The sequence below is a fragment of the Babylonia areolata genome, chromosome 9, assembly GCF_041734735.1.
Source record: "Babylonia areolata isolate BAREFJ2019XMU chromosome 9, ASM4173473v1, whole genome shotgun sequence".
Classification (NCBI taxonomy): domain Eukaryota; kingdom Metazoa; phylum Mollusca; class Gastropoda; order Neogastropoda; family Buccinidae; genus Babylonia; species Babylonia areolata.
In genome coordinates, this window is record NC_134884.1 from 16,160,894 (window position 1) to 16,188,816 (window position 27,923).

At 42.3% G+C, this 27,923-nt stretch overlaps 1 protein-coding gene across 3 annotated transcripts; it reads right to left on the reverse strand.

The window, feature by feature from the left end:
- Nucleotides 1-3,469: 3,469 nt before the first annotated feature.
- Nucleotides 3,470-27,696, reverse strand: LOC143286091 (dihydroorotate dehydrogenase (quinone), mitochondrial-like). Of its 3 annotated transcripts, XM_076593675.1 has the most exons (11): nucleotides 27,554-27,696; nucleotides 26,101-26,310; nucleotides 24,873-25,072; nucleotides 22,843-22,919; nucleotides 20,776-20,877; nucleotides 18,748-18,879; nucleotides 14,803-14,990; nucleotides 13,910-14,029; nucleotides 11,123-11,276; nucleotides 9,765-9,924; nucleotides 3,470-6,130 (listed from the first exon to the last, which is right to left on the reverse strand). In XM_076593675.1, exons 1-11 carry the CDS (start codon nucleotides 27,593-27,595, stop codon nucleotides 6,070-6,072), a joined length of 1,446 nt encoding a protein of 481 aa, XP_076449790.1. In that variant the 5' UTR covers nucleotides 27,596-27,696; the 3' UTR covers nucleotides 3,470-6,069. The 3 variants fall into 3 exon arrangements, with proteins under 3 accessions (XP_076449790.1, XP_076449791.1, XP_076449793.1); XM_076593676.1 differs by lacking the exon at nucleotides 20,776-20,877; XM_076593678.1 differs by lacking the exon at nucleotides 18,748-18,879.
- Nucleotides 27,697-27,923: the final 227 nt, after the last annotated feature.

The following is a 27,923-nucleotide window of genomic DNA, read 5'->3' on the forward strand; positions in this document are numbered from 1 at the left end:
TAAGGGTGGGAGAGCGTGCTCAAGTCATGGACAGTAATAAGCATAGTGTGTGTGTGTGTGTGTGTGTGAACGCAAGAACGCGCGCGTGCGCACTCATTAACGAACACATAGTTGTCTGTTTACGCCTATGCACGAACCGTTCAATAAACGAGCCATGCACACACCCGGAACATCTTCCGGACAACACTTTCTGCCGGTTCCGTTGCGGTTTGACCGGCCATTTTCCTCCGTCACGACGCCCGGAGCGATCGTCCCCGGAGACGACCGAACATTCACGAGCGACTGGCTCGACGCCGGAACGATTAAATGCACGTGCTCCACGCCGTTTCTCGTGCAAAGCGGGAGAGTGATGGGTCCATATGTCGATGCTCATTCCTCTTACTTGTTTGCGCACGCTCTGCCGTTCGTCGTGTGTCACTCAAAACGCGCGTTTCAAATGCTCCGACGGCGATCCTAAAGGGTGTAGTACTTCCATCTGGGCTGTTTTTCCACCGTTTTCAATTAGCGTCGACAGCAAGGGGAAGAACTGTTGTCGGTGATTCTTTTCCAGTGCGGAATTGCCAGAGACAAATCTGGGCTGTGTGATGGGCCCGACGCCTGTGCTGTACCCGGTTCTCCTCCTTCTTTTGTGGCTGCCTCGGCTCCAGCGGCATTTCGGGGGATAATGGGTCTGTTCATTGCAGATGCCAGGGTATGTGGATAAAAAGTAAAGAGACGACAGAACAAAACACAACAAAAAACAACAAGAAAAAACTGAACCAGAAACGTGCCTGGAACATGTGCATTTGTATCGGTTGGATTCGCTCGGAAAGAGGTTGAGCGTGCATCCTTGTTTTCTCACCGTCATTCCAGCTTGCACTCTGTTACCGATAGGCTGCAAAGAATGCCGAGAGAATTGTGGTCTTTGTGATGATTGAGGGACTGAGCTGGAGGGAGGGGGAGGGGGCGTGGGGGGCGGAGGGACTGAGGGGGGGGGGGAGCACAGGTGAGGAAGCGGCGGGTTGGGGAGGAGGAGGGGGGTGGGTTTGCGTGCGTGCGTGTGGCGGGTACCCAGGAAGCTGAGTTGATTATTAAGTGGGCTTAAAAAAATCTTTTTTAATAAAAAAAAGGGTGGTGGGGGGTGGTGGTGGTGGTGGTGGTAAATCTGACTAATAATCCCGGTTCAACTGATCGAAGTTGTGAACACAGCAACAGCAGAGGTCATATTACCGTGGCTGACAATTTGTTTTATCATCTCTCTCTCTCTCTATCTTTCAAACTCACACACACACACACACACACACACACACACTGACGAGCACCGTGGGAATTTTTGTCAGTCTCAGTGCAACAACGGCACGGGCAACGGCACGGCAATAAAATCGCTCCCACTCCAAGACTGAGCTCTGAACACTAATTTGACCGGGGCAGACGGATTGAACTTGAAGCCAGGAAGTTCACGGCGGGCATGCGGGTTCAATCAATTTGTATATAAATTTGTCGTTATGGGCTGTGGACCAGGCGACCTATCATTAATACAATGAGGACAAAAGCAAAAGAAGACACACACACACACACAAGGAAAAAAACATTTTGCAATGAAACAAAAGAAAAAAATGTTCACTAAAAGGCACTGGGTGGAGTGCATGCACCCCAAAAAGACAGAAAGGATCCATCAAAACGAATGGGTGGACTGAATGAGAGAGAGAATGGGGAGGGACTAGGGAGAGGGGAATGTGTGTGTGTGTGTGGGGGGGGGGGGGGGAGTAAAGAGAGACAGGGCGAAAGGCCGGAAAGTAAAAATACATAAAGTGAATGGGCCGGGAAAGGAAAGCGAGAGAGAGGTGTGTGTGTGTGTGAGGGAGAGAGAGAGAGAACTAGAGGGGAAGAGAGAATGAGCGATAGACAGAGAAGGAGAGAGGATGTGAGGCAGACTGAGACACTGCGGCGATAGAGAAAGAAAATGATAAAGAAGCAAAGAGGAAAGAACGGAGAAGAGGAACGGAAGCAACTTTTTTTTTTTTTTTTTTTTTTGAAGAGGGAGTAAGAGGGGGAAGATGGATACAGAAATAAAGAAAGAATAAGCAATGAAAAGAGAAAGAAAGTAAAAAAAAAAAATAAAAAAAACACGAAGGAAAAAATTAACAACTCACACCAACCAACAACCAACCAAACAAAACGAAGCAGGCAGTTTACCTGCCAGTCTTCCCGAATACGTTCCTGCGTGTGTTTTGTTTCGGTCTCATGCTCTGTAATATAACATAACCCCTCCCCCCCCCCCCTCCTCTCCCTCCCCCCTCTCCCTCCCCCCGCCACCTTTATTTTTTTTCCCAGGCACGAAAATTAGTCCACAAACATGTTCGCTCGAAGCACATGTGTGGGTTCTTACCGATTCTTGTAACACTCTACAAAGCGCCGAAAGTAAACTTGAGCTCAAGATCAGCACAAAGACCAAGCAGTTGAGGATAAACCATGGATGGTGATAAACCGATCAAAGTGCAGTGATGGAGAAGACATCTGGAGGATGTACATTTACCAAAGCTTGAAAATGACAGTGGATAATGAAGCAGTAAGAGAAAATAAGAACCACAAGACCAGGCAGGCTTTTGCGCCACTCAGGAACATACGGAAGACTGACCCCATCACCACGAACACCAAGATGTGACTGTTCGGGAGCATTGTTCTCAAGGAGGAAGGTGGCAGAATGGTTAAGACGCTCATCTGCTAATACAATGTCCATGAAGGTTTGGGTTCGAATTCTGCTATCGCCTTTTCTCCCAAGTTCAACTGGAAAATCAAACCGGGCATCTAGTCATTCGGATGAGACGATAAACTGTGGTCCCGTATGCAGCACAAACTTGTTTTCCTGCACAATTTTTTAATGTACTTACCTTTTGTTATAATCATTATGTATTTATTTATTTACTCATTTATTTACTATTATTTGCAGTAGTAGTTTGTTTTTTTTCATCTCCCTCAAGGTCTGCTAGGCATGCTGGTTATGATGTTGGTCAAGAATCTAGTGAGCAGATGTGGTGTGGCGTGTATGGATTTGTCCGAATGCAGTGATGCCTCCTTTACAAACTGAACTGAACTGAATTTATGTACTACATGGCATGAAGTGGATTTAGCATAGAGGTACAGCTGTTTACAACACTGTAATACATATCACTTCCAAACTAAAATTGTCAGCATGGATGATGGCTGATTAATATGTAAACCAATGACCAACTCGAGCGAGAAATGTTACTCATACTCCAAAATATCAGAAGACAAGGACATCATAATGAACAAGTCCCTGAAATCAACACAGACACACACACACACTCTCTCTCTCAAACACAATGAATTTAATCCCTTGTACACACAAACACAATGAATTTAACTCATTTCACACACACATATATATGCACAAACACACACACGAACACACACACATACATCCAAGGAATGAGAGGAGAGGATGTAACAGAACAAGACAGAAAAAAGGCACAATGCACATCTTTATTCCTGAGCTTGAACAAATTAATCTCTATATATATAATTATATGCTTGTGATCCACAACCATGCAGCTTTCTTTCACTATCTCATCAGCAGTAAACAACCATTCAGCTATCTTTCACTGAAAGTGTAATCAGCTAAAAAGAATTCAATCAGATGTGCCCTAATATTTTGCAGCATGATTCTCCATCAAAGCCAATGCTCATTTGTCTTTCATCACCAAGTACAATTATATAACATAAATGGGCACACGTTAATTTCCATGTGGATCTATCAAGTGTTCTTGAATTTGAATATGAATTTGGGAGGGAAATGGAAAAAAGGCCATGACATACAAACTCTACAAAACAAAAAAGAAAAGAAACATACACACACACAAACACACAACACAACCACACACACACACACTCAAGTACACAAAACCCCATGAGCAAATAAATACTAAGCCTTTCTCAAGTACAGCACATCAAACCTATAAGTAAAACAGCCTACCAAACACATGTGGAATATAAATAAATTGTGCAACAGTCAATATGACTGATCTTCTGAATACAATATTCCGCTAAAAAAAAGCTTTTCGCATAAAAACACACAGTCTCTTGTGTGGAAAGGCAAGAATAACACATGTAGATAATTCCCATAACTAATGTTCAGTGGAAAGACAAAAACAGACAAAAAATAACATGCAGATATTAATTCCCGTAACTAATGTTCATATGTTAAAAAGGAATTTTTCTTCCTAACATTATGTTTAAGTAACATACTTACCATGACCCACTACTGCAGACTCCGGCAGGGGTCTGATTCCTGTCCTGTGCACACTACTACCCGACTATGCATAGAAAATGAAAGTAACTACAGCCGATAACCTCCCGAAGGTTGATGATTTTTGTGTGTGCTTTTGGAACGATGTTTTCCATTTTATCAACGCACACGAATGCTGTGCTCTTGTTAAGGTCAGATGTATGTGTGTTGAGGGATCGTAAGGTGTGGGTGAAAAGCCTGTGGATGTTCCAAGTCAGCTGAATAATAATTATGAATTACTAGTATATAATTTATAACCTTTCTTACATCTACTTGTCATTCCAATAAGCAAGCAATGTATAAGAAGTGAAGTTCCTGTTACATTTACAAGTTTTTTTTTAAACCTGCTGAACTTGAATGGCTTTAAAATCACTAAAAAAAAACTTCAATTATGATCTACCAGCACCAGTTCCACAAGAACACAGTGATATACATACATTAAATGTGTAATGTTCCATCTTTTTAAAATGTAAAAAACCAGCTCTTCAAGAACATATATAAAACAGGTCTCTAGAAGAATAAATAATGACAGGTCATGTGCAGCTGGTCGTCCTTAACAGCAACAACTACTAAAAAATAAACATGGATGATGAAAATCTGCATCTGTGCATGACCATAATTTGCATCAAAAACGCGTGTCCAGACATATACTATGTCAAAATCTGAGTATCCTTTCCAACTGTGTGCATCATCAGGGATACTACATTCTGATGACAGTTAAACAGAGTATCAAATTATAGTCATCCCGCCTCTGCTCAAAGATAAAAAATCATTTCATTTCCGAAAGATGAAAGATGTGCCAATACCACACCTACAAGCTTCATGGTACTTGAGGGGTTTTTTGTTTTTTTGTTATGCTGCATCTTACAATTAACAACATTTCAATTTCACTGAAACAAAAAAACCCCAAACAAACAAACCAAAAAAATGTGTGTATAATGCACTTACATGGTGTGGATACCGACTCTCTCTCCAATCCATGTGGCGTGTTTTGGTGACAGCTAACTACCACTTCCTATCCCTACATCGATTTATCATCCATACGCAATAGCTTTTGTGATGTCAGATATTGGTTCCTGATATTCTTCGTATAATGACTTATAATTCACAGATAAGCTTTTCTAGTGGCCTGATTAATCTTTCCGCATCCATTTGTCATCCGAACAAACGTACATACACCATGACAGTCTACACTGTAAACTTCTATGGATCAAACCTCTGGAAAACTTGGAAAAATCCTTGCTTATTCATTTACATAACACGCAGATAATATGAAACTCATCATCCCTACTCATATACATATGCACAGCACATATACATGCATTATTCCTATCCACAAGCATATGCACCAATGTATGCACACATTATCCTATCCGCACAAAAGCAACACATTCGGTTACACACATACCAATCGACAAACAAAATACATCCCTTCGCACAAACAACACTTTAAAGCACATTTAGATACCCACATACACGCACTGTCTCTGTACGCAAACAACTTTATTCAGTTACACACTTACGCAAACGCATTAAACACACCATCATCATCCACACACACACAACAGTACAATCCACTCTTCACACTCTTTCAGTCTTTTGTTTTTTTTTCAGCTCAACATGTGAACAAAAGAGCTGCACCACAGTAATCACAGCATCTGACAGCCCAGTTGTGGGAGAGAACACTGAAGATGATGGTGGCAGTTGGCAGCAAGGGACCACAGCATGTCGCCAGGCAATCCACACGTACACTGGCTCATCACGCAGGGATTCACTCACCTTCCTTACTTACTGTCCTTCATGTCCGCCCCCACTGCTTCCGATATACTCTTGTAGCCGTCTTCTCTGGAAACAGAACAGAGATAAAAATTTATTAACTCTCTCCATACGAACGGCGAAAGAGACGACGTTAACAGCGTTTCACCCCAGTTACCATCATCGAAATATTGCAAGCGGAAGGCTCTTATACTGAAGAGGTGAATGTTGACAAAGAATACCACAATTCTGACGACGGAAGCTAAAGGTTGGGTCATTCAGACACCCACTGGACATCCGAGGGGTCTGTGTATAGGAGAAGAGAGGACTGGCCGAACTGAGTTTATATATATATATATATATATATATATATATATATATATATATAGCAAGAGAGAGAGAGAGAGGGAGGGAGAGAGACATATCTATCTAGATCTGTCTCCCTATCTATCTAGATGCTTTTTCCTTACATGAAAGTGCAGGAAACAAAAGCAAGTGACGACTAAACAACCCTTCTCTTATTTCAAACGGAGTTTGCAAAGATGTATAAAATTTTAAAAAAGAAAGAGATAATGTATGCAAATAAAAGGGGAAAAGAGAAGAAAGTTTGTGGGGGAAAAAAAACCCTTCAAAGACAGCAACTGGGGGCCATTTGCATTATCTGTGAGGGACAGAACAGACTGCATGCCGGATATAATTTCAGTTTCATCAATTTCATCAGTTTCATTTGGACTCCTCGGACATCTGGGAATTGGTAGTAAACTATCCTCCCCCATGGCAAGTGATCCAGAGACACCAACCATAGTGAAGTGATGTCCAATCCTGGCTGGGAAAAGTCACGTCACAATCCTGTGACTTCCCAAAGCTGCCCATGAAGGATGAGGTCAAGAACAACAAGAACAAAAATGAAAGAAAAACCAACCGAACAAAAAGAAAAAATAAAAGAAGAAGAAAAAGTGTCCACACAACACAGCTCATGGAAACTAGAGAACAGTGTCATTCTGGTTGGTCTCCTGTGTGAGGAGGACACAGCCTGGCTCAAGGGACACAATCATGCCTAGCACACAGTGAGCCCAATGATGGGGTTGCTGCCCCTCCCCACCAGACATGGAAAAAATAACACACAATTTCTGACTGTGGTGACTGTTATCTGCGACCTACATGTATACAGTTTGAAAGAGGAATCATTGGTTTTTTGTTGTTTTTTTTATTCTTGTTTTATCTATCATTTCTTTCTGTCATCGTATTCAAACAAACAAACAAAGAAAAACTAAAAAAACCAAAAACACGCACCAGATTAATGTCAGTGTGAGTCTGTGCATGATTGTGAACATTTTGAAGAGGGTTTGGGAGAATCTGATCACATGACAAATAAATACGATTCTGAACCTGACTCTCTCTCACACTCATACACACACCAATGACAACTCTAACAATAACAAATCCAAACCACACTTGCTCAGTTCATTCAAACAGAAACATTCCAGTTCAACTACAACATACACCACATACACATTCAGCACACACACACACACACACACACACATATATCAGGCATGCCACCAAGGCAGGAAAAAAAAAGAGGAAAATCAGACAACAAAAAATGCAGCTGAAATTGGAAAAAAAAAAGAGGATTTTTTTTTCTTCTGTGGACTGAACCCACAACAGTGTCAAAAATAAAAGACAAATTAATACAGACATGGATTTTCTCAATTAGTGTAACTGTTTACTCCCCCCCCCCCCCCCCATCTTTAGAACGAGGCTTAACATGGTACAATCCCCCCCCCCCCCAAAAAAAAAGGGTGGGGAGGGGGGGATCCAGGGGCATGCTCCTCCGGGGAAATTTGACATTTTGAACACGAATTAGCCATATATATATAAAATCAGAGTAAGAACACATAACAACAAAACACATGGAATGGGCTTGCAAGGGTTGCTCCAACTGACTTTTTAGTGTCTATTGATTAGTATATAGTCTATATAGACACTAAAAAGTCAGTTGGAGCAATCCTTGCAAGCCCATTCCATGTGTTAGAATTTACCTGGAAAAATTAGTATTGTTGTAAGGGGCAAACTGGGTGTGAGAAAAGCACACAGAACATTACAAAGAAACGCTGTTAGTATGATAAAAAATGATCATGCATGAATTATAGCCTTACCGGACCACCAATCCACAGGTAAATTTATCCAACAGCAAAATGTCATTCAGCAAAGTTAAGTCATCCAAACAGGTCTGTCCCAGAAACAGGAAAACTTTTTAGTTTTACTCTGGATGTAGCTGTAAAACAGGGGTTTTGCAGGAACATGGAGGAGGCATATGCATGTACAGGACACTCAACAAGATTTCTTTGAGAAGAAGGCTCGGATATCTGCTGATGCCTTCCTTTTTCTGTCCGAGGCCTGGCTGCTATTGCATGCAGAATCCTTGGCAATGGACTGTGGAGAGTCTGGACCAGGTTGTGCAGAGCTTCGGGACTTACTGCCAGAGAGACAGACAACAAAATGGTGATTCAGACAAAACAAAACAAAAACAACAAAAAAAAGTGTGTGTGTGTGTGTGTGTGTGTCTGTGTATGTGTGTGTCTTTGTGTGTGTGAGAGTGTTTGTGTGTGTATGTGTGTGTGTGTGTGTGTGTGTGTGTGTGTGTGTGTGTGTGAATGTGTGAGTGTATGTGTATGGGAGGGGGGGGGGGAAGAGAGTGAGAGAGAGAAAGTGTGTGTGTGTGTGTGTGTGTGTGTGTGTGTGTGTGTATGTGCGTGTGTGATTATGTGCAAGTGTAGGTTTGTGTGCGAGTCTCGTTATGTAAACATATCAAATTCATGTACATAAGACACTGAGTGTGCAAGAGTTGCGAGTTGGTGCCTTTGTGTGTGTATGGATATTTAAGTGCACGTGTGTACTGTTTGCTAGTTGAATCTATGTGTGTGTGTGTGTGTGTGTGTGTGTGTGTGCCGGCCAACTTCTCCCCTTCCCCCAGATCAAAAACACTGTAACCCACCAATAATTGAATATTTCTATTTAAAAATGAATAAATAGGCATTACCTGGAAGGCGTGATGCATTCCTGCAGGCAGCAAATATTTCCTGGTGTGTAGGTCGAGTCAAATGTTCGCGAATAGTGACGAACCCTCGACTGGAATATTTGATTTCGCTGTCGCACACAGTGCAGTACGCATAGCCACCTTTCTCGATCTTCCATATCACCTCGCCAACTCGCTGATCTTCAACAGTTTTGTCCACCCATTCCCATCTCCATTTGTTCTTTGAATCTCGATCAAAACAAGATGTTTTAGCTGTCCGTTCAATGAAAACAGGCCTTGGCATTGACAATTTGCGTGAGTCGTTCACTGTAGCCTAGATCTACATCGCTGTAGCCTAGAGTAAGCCGGTCAACAAACGAGACTTCCCGCAAAGCGGAAGTGAATTCTGGGATAGGCCTACTATGATAATCATTGATTGGAAACCGGTGCAGAGCCAAAAATGACCCCCGCCTTCCAGAATTTATTGAAATGTGTCGCTCCGCGGAAATCAAAGTTTCGTGCGGCGGAATCATCTTCACTGGCGGCGGATCGATATTTTGAACGGCTGATTTGTAATGAACCACGGCGATTTTCCGCCTAACGGCGGAAAAGTATCATGCTTGATATATACACTACCATCACAAACAAAGCCTGCAAACTGAACATAAAAATAAACAGCCAATCCACACATGCTAAACCCCTCACCTGAGCAGTTCGTCCAGTTCCCGTTTGATCTTGGAGACCACAGGGGGACCTTTGTAGACCAGCGCTGAGTACAGCTGCACTAACGACGCTCCAGCCTTGATCTTTTCATAGGCGTCTTTCCCACTGCTGATCCCTCCCACCCCGATGATGGGGACTTTTCCTGAAACATCCCACAGAAAGTTAATCACAGTAAGAGTCGTTACTTGCATGGGTTAATTATTTCTCTTGTCCGGAGATTACTTTTTTTCTGACAGCTGTCGTTCTTTAAGTTAACTTTTTATTTTTTACATACTGAAACATCATCTGTATTATTATTACTATTATCATTGTTATACTTATGATCATTTATTATTGTCATCATTATCAATATTATTACTATAAATAGTGTTATTAATATTATTATCAGCAGCAGCAGCAGTGGCTTAGTGGTAACGTGCTAGACTAGGAAACAAGTATCCATAGTTTCTTCTTCTTCTTCAGCGTTCACTCGTATGCACACGAGTGGGCTTTTACGTGTATGACCGTTTTTACCCCGCCATGTAGGCAGCCATACTCCGTTTTTGGGGGTGTGCACGCTGGGTATGTTCTTGTTTCCATAACCCACCAAACGCTGACATGGATTACAGGATCTTTAACGTGCGTATTTGATCTTCTGCTTGTATATACACACGAAGGGGGTTCAGGCACTAGCAGGTCTGCACATATGTTGACCTGGGAGATCGGAAAAATACCCACCCTTTACCCACCAGGTGCCGTCACCGTGATTCGAACCCGGGACCCTCAGATTGACAGTCCAACGCTTTAACCACTCGGCTATTGCGCCCGTCGAAAGAAACTTCCAAAGAGAGACAAAGAAACTTCCATAGTTTCAAACGCCACACGGACCAGGATTTTGACCACCCGCCCCACCTCCACTGGACCTTGAGTGATGGTCAAAGTGCTAGTCTATAAACCGAGGTCTTGTGCGCAGGATGCACTTTGTTTAAAAAAAAATCCACAGAAACAAATATGTTGTCCCTGGCCAAATTTTGTAGAAAAATATACTCTGATAATAAAACAGATTCACTTGCAGACAGAAGAAAGGTGGCGCTGCCCAGTTTTCACACAGAGAAATCTGTTGTGAAAAAAAAAACAGAAGCAAAAAAACAAACAAACAAACAAAAAAACCGATACAATACAATCATTACAACATAATGGAGAATTGAAACCCATATCCACAGTTTCAGTTCCAAGGAGGTGTTGAAGCGTGCTGACTGATCCAAATACGCTACACAAGATCTGCTTTGGCAAAAAAAAAAAGGGGGGGAGCAGATGGCCTAACCTCTGCAAGAAACCCAACCGTTATACATGGTACCCACCCTGTGTCAGCCTGTACATGTCGCGGACAGTGTTGGTGGCCATGGTCTTCAGGGGTTGACCACTCAGCCCCCCCACCTCCCCTTTGTTCTGGCTCTGTAGGCTGTCCGGTCTCTGCACCGTGGTGTTGCACACTATCAGTCCGTCCACCCCGCCCTGTCACCGACACACAGTGCACGTCCCTCCGTAACTTACAGAGAGAGACGAGACAGACAGAGGGAGAGAGAAAGAGACAGAGAGACAGAGATAGGCTGTCCGGTTTCTGCACCGTGGTGTTGCACACTATCAGTCCATCCACCCCGCCCTCTCACCAACACACATTGCACTTCCCTCGATGACTCAGAGAGAGAGAGACAGAGAGACAGAATAGGCTGTACGGTCTCCGCACCGTGGTGTTGCATACTATCAGGCCGTCCACCCCACCCTCTCACCAACACACATTGCACTTCCCTCGGTGACTCAGAGAGAGAGAAAAAGACAGACAGGGAGAGAGAGAGAAAGAGAGAGAGAAGGAGATAGGCTGTCCGGTCTCTGCACTGTGGTGTTGCACAATATCAGGCCGTCCACACCACCGTGTCATCAACACACACTGCACGTCCCTCCGTAACTTACAGAGAGAGACAGAGACAGACAGGGAGAGAGAGAAAGAGAGAGACAGAGACAGAGAGACTGAGATAGGCTGTCTGGTGTCTGCACCGTGGTGTTGTACACTATCAGGCTGTCCACCCCACTCTGTCACCATCACACATTGCACTTCCCTCAATGACTCATAGAGAGACAGACAGACAGGGAGAGAGAGAGAAAGAGAGAGAGACAGAGATAGGCTGTCCGGTCTCTGCACCGTGGTGTTGCACACTATCAGGCCGTCCACCCCGCCCTGTCACCGACACACAGTGCACGTCCCTCCGTAACTTACAGAGAGAGACAGAGACAGACAGAGGGAGAGAGAAAGAGACAGAGAGACAGAGATAGGCTGTCCGGTTTCTGCACTGTGGTGTTGCACACTATCAGTCCATCCACCCCGCCCTCTCACCAACACACATTGCACTTCCCTCGATGACTCAGAGAGAGAGAGACAGAGAGACAGAATAGGCTGTACGGTCTCCGCACCGTGGTGTTGCATACTATCAGGCCGTCCACCCCACCCTCTCACCAACACACATTGCACTTCCCTCGGTGACTCAGAGAGAGAGAAAAAGACAGACAGGGAGAGAGAGAGAAAGAGACAGAGAGACAGAGATAGGCTGTCCGGTTTCTGCACCGTCATATTGCACACTATCAAGCCGTCCAGCTCGCCATGTCACCGACACACAGTGCATGTCCCTCCGTAACTTACAGAGAGAGACAGAGACAGACAGTGAGAGAGAGAGAAAGAGAGAGACAGAGACTGAGAGACAGAGATAGGCTGTCCAGTCTCTGCACCGTGGTGTTGCATACTATCAGTCCGTCCACCCCGCCCTGTCACCATCACACATTGCACTTCCCTCCATGACTCTGAGAGACAGACAGAGAGAGAGAGACAGAGACAGAGAGAGAGAGACAGAGAGAGACAGAGAGGGGCTGTGGAGTCAAAACACCACAGTGCAAGACACGATCAGGCTATTCACCACACCCTGTCACCACCACACATTGCACATCCCTCCACGACTCAGAGAGACAGACAGGCACAGAGCGAGAGAGAGACAGAGACACAGAGACAGAGAGGGGCTGTGGAGTCAAAACACAACAGTGTAAGACACGATCAGGCTATTCACCACATCCTGTCACCATCACACATTGCACTTCCCTCCGTAACCCACAGAGACAGACAGAAATAGAGACAGAGAGAGACAGACTGTGGAGTCAAGGCACCAAGCTGTTGCACATGATCAAACCATCCACACTACCCTGTCACCAACACACACTGCACATCCTTCCATAACTCACAACTGTTATCAGCTGTGTGCTGGTGTGTAATGAGAGACAGAGGCGGGGCAGGAAAGAGAGACAGGGAGAGAGGAGTGGAGAGAGAGAGAGAATGAGAGAGACAGACACAGACAGAGAGACAGAGAGAAAGGAGAGAAAGAACGGCACAGAGAGAGAGAGAGAGAGAGAGAGAGAGAGAGAGAGAGACAGACAGACAGACAGAGAGAGACAGAAACAGACAGAGAGAGGTTGTGGAGTCAGAGCACCAAGATGTTGCTCACAGTCAGGCCTGTCACCATCACACCACGCACTTCCCTCCACAACTCACAACTGTTATCAGCTGTGAGCAGGAACAGGAGAGAGAGCTTGACAAGGAAAGCTGCTGCAGACAAAAACTACAAACCAACCAGCCACCATGGCGAAGTGGTGAGCATTAAGCACTGATGACTAGGAGAACACAGATTCAGACTGAAACTCCATCAGAGGTGGGGGGTTTTCAGCGTGCAGCTGGTTCCTACCCACAGCTGGGTGCGCTATTGGCTCACATGTTTTCCAAAAGACTGGGACCACACAGTCAAGGGTCATCCACTTCACTGATGCATCTTTAGGAGTATAGCTCAAATTTCCTAACCAACACTGTAAGTGTCTGTATCTCTCAATCTGGTTGACCCCGGGACATACTATTATAAGAGTACATTTTTGTCAAGTAATCCCAAACCTAAGTGGACACCAATAGCAATATCGTCATCACTCCATCATCATTCTTCTTCATACAGAAACAAAAATGTCCCAAATCCTGGGAAAAAAAACACACACAAATGCTCACACATACATACACACACACACACACACACACACACGCACACACACAAACCATCAGGTACCTTTTCCCTCATGACCACAGCAGCAATGTCAGCCTTGTCCTTGTCTGTCAGGTCGGGAGCAATCTTCACCAGGAGGGGGGGTTTCTGCTCCACATGCAGCTTGTCTCGCTCGGCCACCACCTGCCACATGTCAAGGGGAAGTATCAGTATCAGTAGCTCAAGGAGGTGTCAATGTGTTCGGTCAAATCCATATACGCTACACCACATCTGCCAAGCAGATGCCTGACCAGCAGCGTAACCCAACGCGCTTAGTCAGGCCTTGAGAAAAAAAACAACCCAAAAACACTATCCCATGATATTACTGTAAACTACCTTGTATTTGTTGTAAACACCCACCCCCTCTTTGCACAAACTTCACCCTGAAGTCGGGTACGGGCATTTACTGGGTACTTAACCCTTCGCGGGAGCCCACTCTCTAACCTTATTTCATCATCAGGTAATGGCTGGGTGTTTTCTCCATGCAAGGGAAGTCTCCAATTCAACTTGCATTATCAGTAACAATATCCAATGCTGAGAATTTAAGTTCTTTGGAAATCGAATGTCCAAGCAAAGACCAAAAAGACCTCTGCGAACAGTCTAAAGCAAAATACTGAAACAAGACACTGCACTTTGACTTCTATTTTTCATTGACACATTGACACCCCTGGAATTCTTTGTTGTCTTGTCTTTTTCTGATACACATATTTTCTTTTACACACATACATACTTGAACACTACAATTCAACAACGACAAAATATGGTACAAACACACGCTTGCATGCACTCAACATGCACTTTCCTTATAATTCCCTTTCTCATATTTGAAATCACACACACACAAACATACACACACATACACACACACTCACATGCACACACACACACACACAACACAGCCCATCAATGACAGTCACCTGATCTAAGAGTTCCTCCAGCTGTCGTCTCCCCTGCATGTCCCGCAGACCGGGTGTGTTGGGGGAGCTGACGTTGATGACCAGATAGTCGGCGACCTTCCCAAACACCTTGACCCCTGACACGTAGTCTGACACAGGGTGACCCGACAACTTGTTCTTGCCCAAGTTCACTCCCATCATGCCTCGCTCTGTCCAACATGTCCAAAAAGAGGAACTTACCAGTGAGAGAAAAATAAAATAAAATTGATTATAAAATAAATAAAGTATATACTTTTATGGAAAAAAAAAGAAATTAAGGGACAGAAATGAAGACCTAACAAATAAAGAATAGAAATCAAGATCTGACTTCAAAACAAACAACTTTACAAGAGTGTTAAAACTGTACAACAATCATGACCTGAAATCTCAACTAAAACCGTACCATCAAAACATCGTAAATTCTCAAGAGGACTGGAAGTTCATGGATTAACTCACTCTGGACGAATAGTTTTCTCCCTTGCTTTCCCCTGCAGACAACCCATTTGTTAGGGTTAGCGAAAAAAAATCACAAAAAATAAAAAAAACACAAAGTAACTGAATGAAACTCCCTGTACTGGACCCACTGACCCCTCTTCTAACGTCTTTTGTATGCCCACCCCCCTCCGTCTCTTCACAGCCCTCAGAAGCTGAGTCACTGTCAGTACCTTTTTGCTGGTAGCTTTCTTCACTGCAGATACTTTATTCAATGTCTTCATCATCCTCGTTGATGTTGAAACCTTCAGTTTGAAGCATTTCAATCACTTCAGCAGCAATAAAAAGCCGCTGTCATGATCAAGTTTGCTAAAAAAAATTTCCACTTGTATCGCCTGCGACGCCATTTTTGATACGTAAGCAGATTAGCTTGTCATGTGGGGTACCAAGGTCAATGGCTGACCAGCGAGTGTATGGTCACGGAAATCTCACGAAGAAACTTTCCATTCGACTCTTGACACGTTCGCAATGCCCAGTGTAGCTGCGATTTTTATGCTACCCCATGAGAAAAATGTGGACAAATTTTTAATTGTAGAAACCGCTACAGCATTCCGTTGTCTGGAACGCTACCTTACATGAGGACACTATAGTGTTCCATCGTCTGGAGTGAATCAAAATGATCCACAAGACTTGAGGCTTTAGTCAAACACAAACAACTTCTGATGTTCTACACCAGATCACAGCCTGCTATGCAGCAGTTGGAACAAAACAGGCAGCACATCAAATGGAGGCCTCTTCAGCAATAAAAAGCTCAATCTGACCACACTATACTGTCACAGGTATCTGTATCTCTTGGACAGGTCTAGTTATGCTAGAATGTATATAATTATAGGAGGGCACAGTAAGAACACATCAGTCTCAGATGATGGTTGCTCCATGAGCTGTCATATCTTCATCAGAGGATAAAAAAGAAAGAAAAAGAAAGATCCCCCTGAAAAAAAGAATACCCCCAAGCCCCCCCCCCCCCCCCCCCCGCCAAAAAAAACAAAAACAAACAAACAAACAAAAAAACAACAAATAAAAACCTGAAAACCACAATTAAAAACACTCTAAGTAAGTGATCCTTCCCACTGAAATGTTTTGGTGACTCCATATACAATGGTCGTGATGTTCATGTCCATTTGTCTTGTATGACAAAACATGAATGCTTGTTGGTTTTCACACTGTGGAACTGGACCAATCCAATCCAGGAAAATCCTCTGCTGCAGACATCACCTTGGGATATCTGACAGGGCTGAATCAGCAGCAACACAGGCCTCCCTCTGCCTCTGTGTCCTTTCCAAGTTCTGTGGTTCGCTTCCTCCTCTGCTCAGGACTCACCCTCTCCAAGAACGCAGTCTTCACTGAACCAAGACCCCCACCCTGAACAACTTGTCCATCAGGGCATCAGCCAGCAGGTCGATAAAGCCATCTTCAAGGTTTTCTCTGCTCCTTTGACCCCCATTCTCACAGTCCTGTTTCCAGCCAGTATCATCCTTGGCCATGCTGTTCAACCTGTTTGTGTCAATGGCAGGAGAGATCAGGTCTGTTTTTGTGTACGTCTCTGTTGCTGAGGAGTCATAACCCTCTCAAGCAGGTCTTTGGGATTCGTCCCTTCCCAATCCTCTGAACATGGCTTTATCATCTGAGATGTCAATGGCTGATTGCAGGTTACAATCATGGCTTAACTTTTTAAGCTGGGGTGAAATGAAATTTCCATCTGAAAAAGAAAACCATTTGTTACAGTCTCTGTTTTAAGGAGGCGTAAAAGCGTCATAGTTTGCTGCATGAGGTCCATTTAGAGCGAAGGCTCAGCCAACAGCTTGTCTTCTTTACTTTTCCTGGTGAAAAAAAAAGAGGAGCAGATGCCTGTCTACTTATGGATAAACCCAACATGCTGCAAACAAACCCAGCTGTGGTTGTGTATGGGGCATCTGGAATGAGCAGCAGGAGAGAAATGCCAATGAGATGGTACAGATGATGGGAAAGCAAAAAAACAAAAAAAAAATGAAAAACCAAAAACAAAACAAAAACGTGCTGGCCAGTGTTTTGAAAGTCTACCATGGGTGTGTATAATTATTATAAAACATGTGTCTTAAATGAAGTAAGACGAACAAAACAAAATAAACAGATAAGTAAATACATTTATATATAATAAAAATGAGACACAGGATAGAAGGCAAATGGGTGAAATAAAATATGAATATGATAACTATCATTCCATGATGGTCTCTCCCTCTAACAGCAGCCTTCAATATTCTTCGGACACTGAAACTCAGCGTCCACCAACCCCCCTCCTCCCACACCAGGCTACTACTACTACCACTACTACACAAACACACACACACACACACACTACACACACACACACCCAACCCAACCCAACCCAACCCAACCCACACACACACATATATGTACACAAGACATCAAAGCTTTTCTATCAAGAGTTAAAAAACGAAATTAAGTTTTCATATTTACAAGAATGAGAAGATACCTCCCATTCAATTTCCTGAAGGAAAAGTATGAATGGTTTACTAATTTCAAAGACATAGAAACATTATGATCTTTTCCTCATTGCAGCAGATAAATGCCAACGACAGATCATAGGTACCTTTCTACCCCTCCCCAGTGGCACTGTACACAATGATGAAATGAGGACCACCATCTCTCAACCACCTTATGCTGAGCACCGGCACAATGGCTGAGACAGTACATACAATTCACACATGGAAACCAAGCAAAGCAAAAGCAGATAAATTAAAAAAAAAATCCAAACCAAAGCAAAACAAAGACAAACAAGAGAGGCAAGGCCTTCAAGACTCACTTGTGATAAATTAAGTCCCCTAGCATTAATTACAGAGTAATTTCCCTTTTTTACTATCTGCAACAAAACGTTTGCAAAATAAATAAAAATTCCATGCTTCGCAAAAGAAGTTCCTGTTTGAACAAAAAATGATAATAATGACTCCTCTTGTTGTGTCAGAATAAGAGATCAGAGTGCCAAGTTTAGAGAATACAAAAAAAATATAAATATAACAGTAAATGCAGTTTGTATATAATTAGGCTTCTTTTCTTTTTTTTTTTTTTTTTGTGCCCATCCCAGAGGTGCAATATTGTTTTAAACAAGATGACTGGAAAGAACTGAATTTTTCCTATTTTTATGCCAAATTTGGTGTGAACTGACAAAGTATTTGCAGAGAATGTCAATGTTAAAGTTTACCACAGACACACAGACACACGGACACACACACAGACAACTGAACACCGGGTTAAAACATACACTCACTTTGTTTACACAAGTGAGTCAAAAAAGTAACAAAAAGCAATAACGAAACATTAAAGCTAAAAACAAAACACGACAGGTCAAAGCAGCGTTATTCACAAAGCATGCCGACCAGTCTGAAAGCGGGTGTATTATCATAACGATACGTTATCAGCCAAGGAACAAGCATGTACCTTGCCTCTTAAGCTCAGTTCTATCTCTCTTCTCTCTAACCGCCACTCTAGCAGAGGCTTTTTCCTCCTCCCTCACAGTGTCAGTCCAAAAGTTGATATTCAGCATGTTCCTCTGTTCCGACATGTACGTGGCTGCACGTAACAAACAATCAACATCATTCAACAACTTGCGGAACACATCACACAGACTCTTCAGAAAACGTCAACGTCAGTCTGGTTATGGCCCCTACCATCCTCACCCAACTGGAAGATGTGACAGTCGCATAATATTGCATTTTATTGTTATATTCTTTGTCACAACGGATTCCTCTGTGTGAACTATCGGCTGTTCTCCCCAAGAAAAACGCATCTCTACAGTACAGTGCAACCTGTTATCTTTAGGCCTGTGTATCTGTTTTCCTATCATTGTGGATTTTTCTATAAAAAATTGCCAAGGGCAACCTTTTGTTGCTGTGGGTTCTTTTACATGTACTTAGTATAAGCTACATACTAGACCTCAAGTTATTATCTTATTCCAATGAGTAGGGTCCAGACTACAACTCAAAAGTCTAGCGGAGGGAGAAAAAATACAAGCAATTGTTGGATTTGATCCCGCACCCTCAGATTCTCTTGCATCCCATGTGGACATATTACCAGTAAGCCACCATCCTATACTTCCCAACATCAATACATGTAATGGAGATGGGGAAATAAGTCTTCTCGTTACTTCCCAACATCAATACATGTAATGGAGATGGGGAAATGTCTTCTCGTTACTTCCCAACATCAATACATGTAATGGAGATGGGGAAATAAGTCTTCTTGTTACTTCCCAACATCAATACATGTAATGGAGATGGGGAAATAAGTCTTCTCGTTACTTCCCAACATCAATACCTGTGAAATGTGTCAGAAATTCCTCAAGCAGGCAGCCATACTCCATTTCCATGGGTGCACATGCCAGGTGTGTACATGTTTCCACAACCCAGAGAACACTAATATGGAGTTTTAGAGTTATGCATGCATGTGAATGACTGGTGTGAAAGCGCTTTGATTTGTCTGTGCACAAGATTCAGCGCTATATAAATACCATTACTATTATTATTATTATTATAATGGGATCTTTCACATGTGCACTCATTGCTCTGATGGGGGTTCTGGCACTAGCAGTCTGCACAAATAGTTGACTTGGGGGGTGGGAAGAATCTCAACCCTAAACCCACCAGGTACAGCCAGTCTGAAAGTCCACCACTCACCTGTCACGTTTTCTATCACACGGATGACATGATCCCATTAGAACTACACAACTATTCTATACCATATCAAAGAGAAAGCTCCACAATCAAATACTCTTTCCCCCCCTTTTCTCTCTCCCCTTCTCTGCAACTAAGTGGGTGAACTGGGCACAGCAGTCCTCACAAGTGGGGTCTGCTGCTCCATGTATGGGATAGGAACAAGTCGGTTAAGAAAGGAAAGTTGGCTTTGCTGGGCTTTGCTTGACTTTATTTCATGGATAAATCCAGAATCAGCAATATCAGAAAAGTTTCAAATAAAGTTTTAAGGAATTATTTCCTTCCTATCAAATATAATACAAAATAAACAGATTCTTTTCTGTGATTTAGAAGAAAAAAAACAACAACAAAAAACCCAAAACACCCCAACAACTAAATACAGATAAACTTTTATCTAAAGATATCAGATCTATCAGAAAATGAATTCTGGGTACACAAGGAAAACCAAATCACTATCCGCTATCTGCTTGGAAAGCACAGAAAGCATAAACATACCAAATGAGAGAAAAAAGAAAAAAACAACAAACATATGGGAAACCAGAACTGACTGCTCAAAACAGCAAACAAACACGATTAAAACAGGCCACACACATCCGATCTAATCCAGTTGAACAACCTGAGCAATTCCGTGTATGAAAAATTAATCAACATTCATGTTTTGTTTCTAGATAATAATGACTGCTTCGTAAAAGTGCTGATTAAACTTTTGATGTGTGTGCTACACAAGCAGACAGCGTCATGAACTGACGAGCAGTACCTCGCTTTAATCTCTCCTCACTCCAAGTAACCGTGTGCTCGGTCCAGAAATTGACATTTGCGCGGTTCCGTGCATCCCCCATGTGTGGGAATTTTATCAAGTCTACACAGCGAACAGACACCAGAGAAAGAAATCATCACATAGCAAAAAAAAAAAAAAAAAAGAAGAAAAAAAAAAGAAAGGAAAAACACAATAACATAAAAAAAAAATACAGCGAAACATCACCAAAAATTCATACCAAAATGACAGTAGAGAAAAAAAAAAAAGAAATACATATGAAACTTGAATGGCATAAAATTACCCCCAAACGAAACCTTTTCTGTATGGAGCTTTTTCCTGTGTAGTTTACAAGTGGTCTGTGTGCTAGTCTTTCAGATAAGATTACAAGCCAGGAAAAGCTGGAAACTCTACCAGCAATCTTCCAGTTGAGTCAGATAGGAGGCATACTTTTATAAAGTGCCTGGTTTGTTTGAAAAATATGATATCAGTCTTTCATCTTTTTTTTTTCTTTTCTTTTTTTTAAAAAACAAATCAAGCACTGTTAACTTAAAATTATATATACAAGTGGGCTTTTACTCGCATGACCATTTTTACTCCCACCATATAAGCAGCCATACTCCATTTTCAAAGGTGTGTATGTTGGATATGTTCCTGTTTTGATAACCCGTCAAATGCTAACATGGATTACAGGGTGTTTAGCACACACATTTGATCTTCTCCATGTGTAGGCACATGAGGGAGTTCAGGAAGTCTTAGGCTGACCTGGGAGATAGGAAAAATCTCCACCCTTAACCCACCTAGCACCATGACCAGGAACTGAACCAGGACTCTCAGAACAAAAATCTAACTTTTTAACCATTTGGCTGTAGGTGACCACTGCCTTTTCAGATCAAAATGGCCATCCTGTGCTTTGGTTACTTTCAAACACCATACCTCCCATGTGGAAGAATAAGAAAGAATCTGGAATCAGCCGCTGTAGCCAAGTGGTTTGCATTGCGGACTGATGGCTGGGAGGACGCGGGTTCGAATCCCATCGGAGGTGGGTTTTTCGGCCCACGGCCGGCTCTCACCCAGAGCTGAGTGTGCTGTGGGCTTAAATGGGGAGACTGGGACCACACCATTGAGTGTCATCCATTTCAAGGATGTGTCTTTGGGTGTGTTGTTCTAATTACCTGACCAACACTGCAAGTGTCTGTATCTCTTGGGCCTGGTTAACGCCGGGATATCATTATGACAGGAAACATAGGGTACAGCCTTGTCACAGAGTCCCAAACCAAAATGGACCTCCATAGCAACATTGTCATCGTGATCCTCCTCCTCCATCATCATCAATATAAACAAAACAGTCTCAAAGTCTGTGGCCTTTCATGCCCTGCTCTCATGGTGACCTCAGTTTTGATACCCCTCCACTTCTGTGCTTTGGGTGAGTCCTGTCAATGTCTTCAGTGTTGGCATATTCAAGGAGGGCTGTTATTTGAGGGATGTGGTGGCGGTCTCCACTCTGGGAGGGACGCTCACTCAGTCTGGCTCCATGACTAAGCCATTATTGTCGTTAGTAGTGGGCTTAGTAGGTGGTGTCCTAGTATGTTAAATCAGAACGGGCACCACTGAACATCACTGAAGTGACTCAGCAGCAGTGCAGGGTCTCCTCTGGTGTGTGGCCTCCTGGTGGCCTAACATCGATGGTTCCCTGCAGACTGTCGACGCTGGAACTGTGATGGACGAACCTGGGTGTGGCTGTGTTTGGGGGAATCTAAAATGAGGAGCGTGGGAGTAACGGCACTGAAACGATGCAGATGATGGGGCAGCAAAAAAAAAAAGAAAAAAAAGAAGAATGAATCTGGATGCCCTTTGGAATTTCATCTCAATTTTGTTTTGCCGCTCTTTTCTAGCAGTAATTGTCGCATTCATCGGTACTGACATATCATCATCATCTCTGACTGACTTCAACATCATCATCATCACCATACGCTATTTCCTGTAAGTTAACTCTGTGCTGTACTGACACGAAAATATCACCGTCTGTCCTCATAATCATGTATACATCAGCTTACGACACTGACTGACCTGATATTTTGGGCTCGGCTTCTCGATGGCGTAGCCGTCTGAAGACCGCTTCATGTCCTTCACTGTTGAACCCGTACCTGACCCACCGCACACACTCGTTACACAGCAACATCAACACTCTCTTGTGTTTACATGATATAAAGCCTTGAAAAAGTCCAGATATCTATACAATCTATGTCAGCAGGCAAGCCATGTATTATATGACCTTATACTGTGTTATGCATATATTTATCATGAACTCATGCATCTATCGAAATGTGTGACCAAGATCAAACTTTGTGATGTTCTGTGGTTGTAATGAGATTGGGTTTTTTTGTGTGTTTTTTTCTTTAAAAAAAATATATTGCTTCTTATCCAAAAACATGTTAATAATTTCCCTAATAAAGTTTAATAAGTATCATTGCATCTTCTTGTATCTATGAAGGCAAGGAAAGGAGATTAACAACAAAAAAGAAAGAAAAAAAAAGAAAATTCTTATCTTTTATCTGTGTACTTTTCCATTTACTACTTCAATAACCAGAGTACAAATTCATAGTATCCATGCTGTAGTTTTTCTCACTTTTTTGTCTTGTTATGTTTTATGATTCTTGATGTCATCTGTGTATTCTATTTGTAAAATAACAGAAAAGAGAAAAAAAAAAAAGAAAATCAGTGTACTCACTGTCACTTTCACAAGAGAATTCTTTGTCTATAAAATCTTTATTTAAAAAAATCTTATCTAAATCATCACACATCATAATGATCATTGCTTCTGTTTACTTTCTGCAAAAAACAATTTTACCAGTCTGATAAAATTACAACAGTACACTAGTAGAGGAAAATGAAGATAAGGATATCAGTTCTTCAAAACAATGAAGAACTGACAAAAGTTTCAGCACTTATACAACCATCATCATTCTCAACACTATTACAATTGATACCTTTGTAGTCATCCATACATCATCAGATGAAAACAGCCCTATGTTGAAAATACAATCTGCATGGACCCATACTTCACGTCACAATAAAGGGATGCACACAGCATGCGTGTTAAAAAATGCGCAATCCTCAAATGGTTAAATGTGATACAGCAGCGCCAGTGGCATCTCAGCACCTGTTTTGTCTTCTAACGCTAAGCCTCCGGGACGAGAATTATTAACTGTGGACTTATTTTCACTTTCAGTAGCAAAGTGGCAGAGTGGTTAAGATGCTCATCTGCCGAGAGTGTCCAGAAGGGTCTGGGTTCAAATGCCACTGTCGCCCTTTCTCCCAAGTTTGACTGGAAAATCAAGCTGTGCATCTAGTCATTCAGATGAGATGATAAACTGAGGTCCCGTGCGCAGCACACAGCTGGCGCAGGGCAACAAAAGTGTCCTCTGGCAAAGTTCTGTAGAAGAAATCCACTAAGATAGGTACACAAATATATATGCATGCACTCGAAGCCTGACAAGCATGCTTGGTTATGCTGCTGTTGGGCATCTGCCCAGCAGGTGTGGTGTAGTGTATATGTATATATTTGTATTTAGTTGCATTTGTATTTCTCTTTATCACAACAGATTTCTCTGTGTGAAATTCAGGCTGCTCTCCCCAGGAAGAGTGCGTCGTTACACTATAGCACCGCCCCCCCCCCACCCCCCTTTTTTTTTTGCCTGCGCGCAGTATTTTTTATTGTTTTTCCTATCGAAGTGGATTTATCTACAGAATTTTTGCCAGGAACAACCATTTTGTTGCCGTGGGTTCTTTTACGTGCGCTAAGTGCATGCTGCATATGGGACCTTGGTTTATCGTCTCATCCGAATAACTAGCGTCCAGACCACCACTCAAGGTCTAGTGGAGGGGGAGAAAACAGTGGCAGCTGAGCCGTGATTTGAACCAGCGCGCTCAGATTCTCACGCTTCCTAGGCGGATGCGTTACCTCCAGGCCATCACTCCACATGTATAAGGATTTGTCCCAATGCAGTGACGCCTCCCTGAGAAATTGAAAGTGCAAACTGAAAATCACTTTCATTCCCATCATTCACTGAAGGCCACAGCAGACGTATAGTTCTCACCTGTTGATGATGGCCTCATCCTCCACCAGTCGAAAGACGCGCGGTTTGTCGTTGCCCTTCTGGGGGTGTGGCGTGATGCTGCCGATCTCCACAAAACCAAAGCCCACCTTCAGCAGTCCGTCCACTGCCTCCCCCTGCTTGTCAAACCCTGCCGCCAGACCCACAGGGTTGCTGAACGTCCGGCCCCACACTTCCGATTTCTGAGTGGAGTTGTCAGGTCAGCATGGAAAGAAACAGTTGTCTGAGCAAAATAGGTCAGTAAAGAAAGAATGTTTTCTGAGCAAAATAGGTCAGTGTAGAAATAAAGTTTTCTCAGCAAAATAGGTCACTGTAGAAAGAAACAGTTTTCTAGCAAAATAGGACAGTAAAGTTTTTCTGAGCCAAACTGTCAGGTCAGTTAACTCCTTAAGTACTGACAGGTCCAGACTTCTAATTTCTGAGCAGTTATTTTCTGAGCAAACTTGTCAATAAAACTAAAAAGTACAGACAGGTCAAGACTTCTCTTTTTCTGAGCAAAATTGTTGAGTAAATAAAAAAATTTATGAACAGATAGGTCCTTAAATAATTATAAAAAACAAAACAAAAAAAACACCAAACACACACAAAATCAAGAAACGTACAGCATGAGGGAAGACATGTTCAGATAATGAGTTTCATCAATCTGGATGCTTGTTCCACTATCATTATATACTTTTGATCTGTTATTTGACTGATGCGCATTTACATGCATGCTTGTAAATATGCATGCGAGCATATATGAGCTCAAATGTGCATGTATGTGCAAGTACATAAATTATACATACAGACTAAGCCTGCATATGTGTTATATTAAAGTATAGAGCTATCTAAAAAGGCACTTGTACAGCATAATTCAAACATGAATTCAAGAACTATGCAAATTGCAAGGCAGTAATTTCACTGAAGTGCTTAACTAAGTCAGTGAGTGGTATGCACTCAAGTTATCAGTTCAGATTCAGATCCCAAACAGATGGGAAATAAACAAAGAACGACTACTGTGGAAAAAAGGACAGAAAAAATAACAGGATATAAATATATATATATATATAAAGAGACAGAGAGAGAGATGGACTGTAGAGTAGACTGGCTCACTGACTATACACTGGTACCGAAAATCACCGTCTGACATGCACAAAACAAAGTAAAGCTGAGTGAGTCAAGAAAGTGTGTAATTTAAGACACAGCAGAATCAAATCGTGTGCAATATTACCAGCGATGGAGGATCTGCAATGCGTGGCCTCGGCACGAGTTTGTATTTTGCAGCAGTGACGGCCAGATTGTGAACCCTTTCTGGATCCAGCAGTCTCGTCATAGGCATTGCAATGTTCGCATAAAACTTCTCCTCACCACGGTACAGGCTGATGCCAAAAAATGTGATGATGCCGCCATTTATCACGATGGCTGCTTGCTTCAAATTATCCTGCAAATACAAACCCATCACTGATTTAGTGGGGAAAACACTACCAGAATCAAATCATGTTGATGTTGTTTAATTATAGACCAGCCGACCACTAACGGGTCATTTCACTTTCTGGGCTGTACACCTGTCAGTTGTTAAAATCAGTCAAAGAAAACCACACTAACATTAAAAGCTAAAGTAAATCTTAAAAGATCAATTTACCAATGTCTCATTCAGTCCATATAAAATTCAGTTAAAGTTCAAACAATCCTTAAGCAGACAGTTTCACAATCAAGAAGGTAAGTCATGATAGGTGGGACTGGGAGGGATCTGTTCAGTCTCACTATTCTCAGGTTCGGTCTATTTTTATTTATTTTTTTTTTTTTACACTACCCATGCAGTACAGTACAATTACAAACATGTATAATAAATCGTTTACCAACATACATCATCTTTAATCAATTAATGTGTTTATGCTTACAGAAACACAATAATGATATATAGTATGCCTCCTATAATCTAGAAACTTCCAGCAGTTTGGAAAATAAAACATAAACCAGACACAGTATTATAATATTAATACAATATCTCATTCATGTCTACAATCATGAGTATGGGACATTAAATAAAATTCCTCTTCCTCCTCATTTGCTTTCAATTAAACTGCAGTAATCATCCCTAAAGAAAAAAAAGAAGAAATTATATACAAATGACAAATTATACACAACCTTAATTGTGCATGTGCATGTATGTGTGTGTGTGTGTGTGTGTGTGTCTGACACTCTAGGTGTATGTGTGTGTTGTGCACACACACATACATACATATATATATATATATCTATATACATGTGTGTGTGTGTGTGTGTGTGTGTGTGTGTATACATGTGTGTGTTTGTGTGAATCATTGAATGTCATTGTATGTGCACCTGTTCCTGCCACAATATGCTGCTAGGAACTTGTTCATGCGCTAAAATCATGCTGTCTAATCGCATATTATGTTGCAAAACTACTTCTAATCTTACTGAGCCAGGCCGTTACTTTCTATGACAAGGCATAGCTGTTGCTTTTTGAGGTAGTGTAATGTCACTGTTACTGACAGATCCACACACACACACACATCCACATTCATGCAGTCACTGCATCCTTGACCTTAGCTGCCATTCAAAACATTGTGTAAAAGGTCTACAGAAGAGGTCACGGTTACGTCCCTTGAAAATACACCTCTGTGTACTAATTCGCATTTTAAAAACATCAACCTCCTCACCCAAAATTTAGCACCATTTGCTGCAGCTTTGGGGGCAGCCATCTGCAGACTGCTAGACCGTAATGTCCTATTTTATCCGTTCAGTGAAATGTCTTGCAGTTCCGAAGCCTGCAACGTGCTTCGAGTCACGACCGCCTGAGACCAGTGACCAACAAGCACTTTACATAATAAACTAGCAGTTTCGAACCCATCTTTATTTTTTAAATTTCAAAGAAATAATCAAGATAATATTATGAATAACGACATATAATCAAAGCTAAAGAAAAGCAACCTTAAAACTAGGTGGCGTATTTAAGCTGTTTCCTCGATAACTTCCCATGTGCCACGGAAATTGTTTGGTTTCGAATCTGATAATGAAAGTAGAAGTGGA

Bases quoted from the DNA above. Each gene is read 5' to 3' on its own strand.
- LOC143286091 (XM_076593675.1), bottom strand. From the start codon at position 27,595: ATGGCTGCCCCCAAAGCTGCAGCAAATGGTGCTAAATTTTGG. The intron at 14,991-18,747 runs GTACATGCTTGT...CATGTTGGACAG, and splicing joins AACTGAGCTTAAGAGGCAAG to AGCGAGGCATGATGGGAGTG. The intron at 6,131-9,764 runs GTGAGGGGTTTA...TTCTGTTTCCAG, and splicing joins GAACTGGACGAACTGCTCAG to AGAAGACGGCTACAAGAGTA.